The sequence below is a fragment of the Chinchilla lanigera genome, unplaced genomic scaffold, assembly GCF_000276665.1.
Source record: "Chinchilla lanigera isolate Chin_1 unplaced genomic scaffold, ChiLan1.0 scaffold00018, whole genome shotgun sequence".
NCBI classification, from domain to species: domain Eukaryota; kingdom Metazoa; phylum Chordata; class Mammalia; order Rodentia; family Chinchillidae; genus Chinchilla; species Chinchilla lanigera.
In genome coordinates, this window is record NW_004955419.1 from 25,382,598 (window position 1) to 25,391,071 (window position 8,474).

The following is an 8,474-nucleotide window of genomic DNA, read 5'->3' on the forward strand; positions in this document are numbered from 1 at the left end:
CGGGGCGGCGGGGCGCCGCTGCTGACCGGGCGGGTTCGGGCAGGTTCGCGCGGTTGCGAGTCCGGCAGAGTTTCAGGCCGGTAGTGCAGGTCCGGTCCCACCTCCCCGACCCTGGTTGCGACAGGAGTAGTTTGCTGAGCCCCACGGCTCCTCGCGTCCGGGCTGCGGGACCGTGAGCGGTGAGCGGTGCCTGCCGCCCCTCGCCTGCGGAGCAGGGGGAGGGTCAGGCGCTCCCTGCCGGGCTGAAGGGACCCGCAGGTCTCCCCCACCAGCCCCCGGGCATTTGCTTTCCCTTGGGCCCCTCGGCGGAGTTCGGAGGAACTCGTGAGTGCAGGGGGTTGGAGAGAAAATGATCAGCGGCCCAGGGCAGTGTGTTCGCGCCCTCCTTGACATTTTGGGGGAAGAAGAAGTTGCAGACCAGGAGGGGTAAGGAGGTGGCCCGCAGGCACACACATTGGAATTCGGTTCTGTTGCCGCTCTAGTGTGTTCGGGTGAGCAGTCAAGACTGCGGTAGGATTATGTAAAGTTAGGTTTAAAAACTATTTGAGGCTCATATACAGAAGTGGACCAGGGATGTGAGAGTTTCATCCCCGAGGCTGGCGTTGCTCCCTACATTTCCAAACCGAAAGTGCCTTAGAACGGTTTGATTTGTTGTGCTAGGAATAATTTTAGGTGAAAAAACAGTAGTTGCTAATAGAACTTTATCTCTGTATCGTAAATATAACCTTTTCAAATTTAAAAGTTCGTGAAGGGCAGTTAGCTCTCGCAGTTTTCTTAATGGAGGAAAAATAGAGCGAACTGATTTAAAATGATGGAAGGTGCAGCATAAACTAGACAGTGTAACGTTGGGGGGATGGCTGGAGAGAGCCCAGAGGATTACGTGGGGGACATAGGGTTTCCTTGATGGTCCGAGCCATTTGCCTCCTTTTCTGCTGTTAGCCAGTGATAAAATTATAAGGAAAGATCACCAACTTTGCTTGTTTAATTGATGAAAGCCACTTTTGTACTAAAAGAGGCCCTATGAGTATCAAGGCCTTTTTTGTACACCATATTTTCTTACTTTTCCCCTGTTCCCTTTGGATCAGGATAACTAGAGTTGTGGGTAGAATGAAAATTTGGGATTGGGGTAAATGAAATAAGGCAAGCCATTCTGCCATATGTTCTCAATCCTCGAATTAATTCTAGTACATGTAACATAACATTAATTTTGCAGAGCTTAGTCATAATACAGTTTCAATTCCTTAATAAAGGATTTACAAATCTTTCTGAGCCACCTCTTTAAAATTGCTTTACGGTAACCTTCACATGGTTTTGTGAAGATTGGGTGCTAATAACCCAGTGCATCTAATACTGAGCTTGGTATGTACTGGTCATGAGATTTTAAGCACGGTTGTGTGTTTGTGATTTAATAGAGATACGTGTCCAGCAGTGTGCCAGGTACAGTTCTGAGCGTTACTAACATGAACTCATTTACTCATTTAACCCATTTCATAACAACCATATGAAGTAGATGTTTTTACCCTTATCTTGTAGATAATAACTGAGGTATAATGGTTAATGTAGCTAGGAAGTGACCGTTTGGAAAAGAAACAGTGTGGCCCTAGAATTATCCTCTTCCCCCAAATGGGGTTTTGCTGTGTTCCCCAGGCTGTCTTGGAACTCCTGGGCTTATGTTATCCTTAGCCTTTCCAGTAACTTGGAACTAACCTGTGTAGCCAGGTCCTAGTTCTTCGGGATCGAAGGTAGTACAGCCCTGCAGTTAAATGAATTTGGATGTAATGGATTCTAAATTCTTTAAACTTGAACTGCTCAGTCTTGCACCAGCCATTTTATTAGTCTCCATTTTATTGAGGTACTGCAAACTTTTTTGTACTGCCATATGTATTGACCTCATATAACAGAGATCAAAAGTTTTTTTTCTTTTTGTCTTTTGGAGACCGTGTCTTAGTATGCAGTTCAGGCTGGCCTTGAACTCACGGTAGCTTAGGCTTGTCTCAAACTTACAGCAGTCTTCCTGCCTCAGCCTCCCAAGTGCTGGAATTACCGGCGTGCATCACTACGCTGTCCAGAAGTTCGTTTGTTTTGGTGGTATTTATAGTTGGATATACAATGGGCAGAATTCATTATTTTGAGGCATGTGGAAAAAGCAGTGAGGAGTTGAACTCCAGGCATGGGGAGGCTGTTTTTAAAGATAGATGACAGCTTGTGGGAAGATAAAGCTGGAGAGAATGGATGGGGGTCACATTATGAAGGACTTACTGTGTCATGGTAAGGAGTTTATACTGTTTTTGAACAGGAAGAACTGAAAGCTCCTGAATCTCTGCCTGACTGATATTAAGAAAGAGCTGTCTAGTGGCTGCTAGTGTTCAGTGGTGCACAAATACCAACAGGGAAGCTGTAGAATTGTCTAGATTAGGAAGAAAAGGAGTTTTAAAAATTATTAGCCTGGAAATGGGTGGGAGGAACAGATCAAAGATTTTCTCTGTAAGAAAGTAAGTTTGGATGCAAGCTGGGAGGATGGGAAGGAAGGGTACAAGTTGTCATGGTTCTGCCTGAGCTGTTTGTTACAATCTTTGTTCCTTATTCCTCTGTTACACTGTATTCCCTTCTATGCTACATTTTATCTTTTTTGAGGGGGTAATGTACTGTTTTCTGTTTATATCTAATCTGAACTTCACATAACGTTCAACATGTTAGTATCTTCACTTATATCAGCCTTGTCCCCTACTGCTGATCTTGTTTTCTTTGATCATGAAATGTCCATTATTACTCTTTTTGCTAGAGATTTGAATCTTAGCTGATTTCAAGCATTCAGCTTTGGTTTGTGAAACTTCCTAATCACTATAGGCTATGTTAAACAGGAACACTTAGCACTTCATCTTGCTAAATCTTTTTCAGGGCCTTCCAGGAACTAGGAGCTTCCCAGCAACACAAAGTTATATCTCTAGCAAGTATGTGCTGCTTTACTAGGCACAGAGAAGGGTTAGAAGCTTCCATTTAACACATGGCTAGACAAAATGTTCAGTGGCTCAGAAAACCTTGAGGAGCCAGTGACAAGACTGTTCCCTTATTGTTAATAACTAAACTGAATTTTTGAATTTTTAACTACATTTTCATTTCATATTTTAATCTTTGGCATAATCATTGTTGGCCATGATTCTTGATTATATTTGAAGTGTTAGCATGATATAAATGTTGGACAATACCTTTTTCTTTTATCAGTTACCCTTTATTGTTTTAAAATTTATTCTTTTTCTATATAGAACTCAAGAATGACCAAAAAAAGGAAACGCCAAGATGATTTTCAAAAAGTGAAACTAAAAGTTGGTAAAAAGAAGCCCAGGTTAGAAAACGCTACTGTTACAAACTTTAAAACTAAGAGTATACATCTGCCTGAGCAACTCAAAGAGGATGGAACACTTCCAACAAACAATAGAAAGCTTAATATAAAGGTAAATCAGAAACCTTGTTTTGATACAGTAAGGTTTTCTTTGAAATCATGTTGTGTGTTTTTATGGAAACTTAACTTTTAAGTCACTTACGTAGGGTTTATTAATACATGATATTTGGGGTTTGTGACACACATCTAATGTTGTATGGTGTGTTTCCTACCTCCTCCAGAAAGGTTTGCTAAACTAAAATAACAGCTTCCCCCTAGTATACTTATTTCATGATGCAATATATATCATCTGGAAATAATTTTACTTTAGAAAGGTAGTGCTAGAAATTAAACTTGTGGTAGGCGAGCACTGTACTGCTTTTTAAACTTTTATTTTGAGACAAGGGTTCACCAAGTTGTCCAGGCTAGCATCAAATTTGTGACCTTTCTCCCTCTAGCTGGGATTATAGGTGTGTACCATCCTACCTGGTATATTTAATGTTTTGTTGTGTTTAAGCAGTCAAGTTTTTGATGAACAGTTCAGCTATTTTTATAGCTGATTAAATAAGATCCTGTTAACACTTCATTTTCAAACCTATATAGCTTTAGGTTATTACAGTAGGTTCATATTACAAATTGACCATACCTTATCCAAAATGATTGGGACCGGAATTGTTTTGGATTTCAGATTTTGGAATATTTGCTTTGCCTTACGATACATTTTTGAAATGGAACTCAAATCTAAACACAATTTTATTTATGTTTCATGTACACCTTATACACATTGTCAGAAAGTAGTTTTTTGTTTTTTTTTTTTTTTTGGTTTTTCTCCGGTACCGGGAACGGAACTCACGACCTTGCGCTTGCCAGGCAGGCACTTTTGCCGCTGAGCTAAATCCCCAGCCCCAGAAAGTAGTTTTATACAGTGCTTTTAATGTCCTTGATTTTGACATATGACATATTTAGGTCAGGTGTGAAATTTTCCTCTTTTGGTATCATGGCATTCAAAAAGTTTCAGATACTGGAGCATTATGGATTTTGGATTTTGAGGATAGGGATTCTGTCTTTTAAGTGCTTAATGTCAATTGGAGTTTGAGCAATAGTTTTAACTTTTTAAGAGCTTTTTATATTTTTAAATTAAGTTTATTGGTATATTTTAGGTGTATATAATGATGACAGTCATCATAGGGAATTTGTACCTGTACGTGATATACCTTGAGTCTCTTTTCCTATTCCCCTACCCTCCATTCAACCCTTCTTCCCCTCTTCATTTACAAGAACTTTGTATTTTTTAACAATTTTTAAAGATATAGTTTATACATAATAAAATTAACTCATTTAATATATACAATTCAGTGGCTTTTAACATACGTACAGTTATGCTACTATCACTATAATTCTGGAACTTTTTTTTTTTTAAATCATGCCAAAAAGAAACCCTTTACCTATTGGAAGTTTTACCAGTTCTAGGCAACTAATTTTTCTTTTTCTATAGATGTGTTTTTTGTTATTGATCTTTTACACGGCATAATAGTTTTCAGGTTTATCCATATTGTAGTTTAATTAGAGTGCTACTTTATTTGTTTGTATTGTTAAATAGTATTCCATTGCATGCTTATGTCATATTTTGGTGATCATTCATGAACATTTGGTTTGTTTGCACTTTTTGGCTCTTAATGACTAATGCTTCTATGACTTTGTGTATAGGTGTTTATGAGATTATACATTTTCATGTTTTGTTTTTTTAGCTCTGAAAGTCAAATAACAAAAATGTATTATGTGTTTAAAATTGTCAAGCAGGGGCCTGGGGATTTAGCTCAGCGGCACAACGCCTGCCTGGCAAACGCAAGGTCGTGAGTTTGATTCCCAGTACTGGAAAAAAATCCAAAAAAATTGTCAAGCGGTAGCTTTTGAATAAAATGCATCCCTTGATAGTTGATTTTAAACTAGGCAGAAAGGGCTTGTTAGGAGTATATAAATGTACGTACTGTAATTTTTGGTACATGGTAGATACGACTGATGGTGTTTATTGCTGTCACTTTAAATCAGAGTGTCTCAGCCTGTGCAAAATTTAATATGAAAAGGAAGATTTCAAACTGAAACTATGTAATGTTATTAAGCTGACAATATTTGAAAGACAAAACAATATTTCTGAGCTTAATAAAAGGTAAATATCAAGTAAAAATACTGATACAGTTTGCACAAGGAGTGTCAGTTTATTAGAACAGTTGTATTTAGTATATTTATTTGAAAATGAGAATGTGTATGTATGTATACACCTAAAATCTATTTTTATTCATAGGATTTGCTGTCACAGATGCATCACTACAATGCTGGGGTTAAACAAAGTGCTCTTCTTGGACTTAAAGACCTTTTGTCTCAGTACCCATTTATAATTGATGCACACCTTTCAAACATATTAAATGAAGTGGCTGCTGTGTTTACAGATAAAGATGCTAATGTACGATTAGCAGCAGTTCAACTTCTTCAATTCCTGGCCCCCAAAATACGAGCTGAACAAATTTCTCCATTTTTTCCTTTGGTAAGTGCCCATCTCTCTAGTGCCATGACTCACATTACTGAAGGAATTCAGGAGGACTCTTTAAAAGTTTTGGACATTCTGCTGGAACAGTACCCAGCTCTCATTACTGGCCGTAGCAGTATATTGCTTAAGAATTTTGTAGAACTTATTTCTCATCAGCAGCTGTCCAAAGGACTGGTAAATAGAGACAGATCCCAGTCCTGGATACTTTCTGTAAATCCTAATCGGAGGCTCACTTCTCAGCAGTGGAGGCTGAAAGTCTTAGTGAGACTCAGTAAATTCCTTCAGGCCTTGGCAGATGGATCCAGTAGGTTGAGAGAAAGTGAAGGACTTCAGGAACAAAAAGAAAATCCCCATGCCACTAGCAACTTCATTTTTATCAACTGGAAGGAACATGCCAACGACCAGCAACACATCCAGGTTTATGAAAATGGGGGTTCACAGCCAAATGTCAGTTCACAGTTCAGGCTACGGTAAGGATTTCAGTTATGTCCACACTCAGTTTTCCTATATTGAATTCTAACTACTGACCATTCATAGCTAATGGTGGGAAGACATGCAATTGTCTTTCATAGTTTTCATATAGTTACTCATGATTTGATTTGATGACTCCTCATAGGAGTCATTTGAAATTATATTTATTTATTCATCTATCTCTAGCAAAGCCTAATGAGAAATAAAATTTGATAATCTCTGTTGGCTTTGTCATTTTAGAATTTCATTTTTCTTACTAGTCTTGATTGATGTAATTATCAGTTCATGGTGCTTTATTTTACTGGTATTTTATATTGATTTAAATTAAGGGATAATATTTTTTAGTCATTAATTTTTTTTCATTCTTACCTTTCCTTATTAGGTACTTGGTTGGAGGACTAGGTGCTGTGGATGAAGGCCTGTCATCACCTGAAAACCTGAAAGGATTTATTGAGATAATAATTCCATTGCTAATTGAATGCTGGATTGAAGCTGTGCCTCCACAGCTAGCTGCTTCTGTTGGAAATGGTATAGAGCGAGAACCTTTACAAGTTATGCAGCAAGTACTTAATATTATTTCTCTTTTGTGGAAACTCTCTAAACAGCATGATGAAACACATAAATTGGTGAGCACTATTTTTTTTTGTTTTATTAGTCATACTTTTTATCAGAGGGGAAGATTAGAAATCAGCTTATTACTATAAATTGTGTTCCTTCCAAAAAGTACCCAGGGTTTAGCTGTAGATGTCTTTCTTTTGCACAAACCACAAATGAAAATAGTTTTGTGAGGTTCTTACCTGTGAATAGAATTTTAGTGAAATGCCTCACAATTTGCACGATTCCATTTTTACTAGGTATAATTTCCAGCAGTGTTAAAGTGCTTATGGCTGATTATGTAGGAACATTCTAGTTTCTGGAATCGTCTTTTTGTAGGTATAGAAAAGTTGCTTATTAGGTATCCCTTCTAGTTTTTGTCATATTGCCAAGTTTAGTGGAAAAAAAAAAAAAAAAAGACAAAACTGAAGAGCTCATAGTTAATGTATGGTGTATACTCTGCTTTTGCTGTGCAGCTAAGGGAGAACAAGCTATGAGATTAAATTGGTGCTAAATTGATATGATAGCACACTTAAAAAGAGTAACTACCGGAGCAGTATTTTAATGTTTGAAGCATGTGATCTGTAGAGGAATTCTTACAAGGACTTTTGATCAGGAAGGTTTGAATCTTTAAAGTTGCCTATGAACATGCAAAACTGGGAGGTTTTAATCTGTTTATTTCCGGCTAAAGTTTAGGATGAACTAGTATGTTGCATAAAATAAGCCTAGGAAAAAATAATACAGTATTTGATTATTTTGAAAGCATCATGGAATTGTACTAAGGTGTATGTTTTAATAGTTCTATCACTGTTAGCTATTATGCATCTGTTGGTTTTGAATTGTTTTTTCAGAAAGAATGGCATACTGCAAAAGTATTAATAAAATTTTAAAAAACTAAATACAAAACAAAGATGGCATTTTATTGATTACAGTTTTGGGCTTTGGTGTCTTATGAATTCATGGTACACATTGGCAGAAAAAAATTGTGGTTGGGGTATGGTGTTATATTGAGAAAACAAAGGGCCATTTGTGGTGTAGGCTAATAGTAATGCGTAGAGCTTTTTAGAAAAGTATATATTATCTGCAGTCTTGAATGGGGGAACAATCTCTGATTTAAGATTGTTTGACTTAAAATTTTTCTACTTTCGAATGGTGTGGAAACTGCTTACCCATATAATCATTCTGATTTTCATTTTCATATAGTATTGAATAAATTACATAAAACACTCAGCATTTTGTTACAAAATAGGCTTTGTGTCAGAACATTGCCCAGCTATAGGCTAGTGCAAGTATTCTGAGCACAATTGAGGTAGACTACGGTAAGCTATGATGTTTAGCATTTTTGAGTTACAATATTTGCCACTTAAAGTAGATTTATCAGAATGGGACCCCATTAAATAGAAGCATCTGTATCCATCTGAAAGACTAAGCAGAAATGAAAATAATGATATTAACATGACTGAATACTAGTGTTCATTTTTATTG

The 8,474-nt window shown here is 37.3% G+C and overlaps 1 protein-coding gene across 4 annotated transcripts in view; it reads left to right on the forward strand.

Annotated features, from left to right (window-relative positions):
- Positions 1 to 8,474, forward strand: part of Tex10 (testis expressed 10) — a 63,271-nt gene that overhangs the window by 376 nt on the left and 54,421 nt on the right. Inside the window, exons 1-4 of one of the 4 annotated variants that reach the window (XM_005382814.1) lie at positions 7 to 89; positions 3,264 to 3,452; positions 5,682 to 6,394; positions 6,778 to 7,021. In XM_005382814.1, the coding sequence (XP_005382871.1) occupies positions 3,273 to 3,452; positions 5,682 to 6,394; positions 6,778 to 7,021 (1,137 nt within the window). In that variant the 5' untranslated portion in view covers positions 7 to 89; positions 3,264 to 3,272. Of the gene's footprint in view, positions 1 to 6; positions 90 to 195; positions 492 to 3,263; positions 3,453 to 5,681; positions 6,395 to 6,777; positions 7,022 to 8,474 lie in introns of those variants that run through there. The other 3 variants (XM_005382813.2, XM_005382812.2, XM_005382811.2) reach the window with 3 other exon arrangements.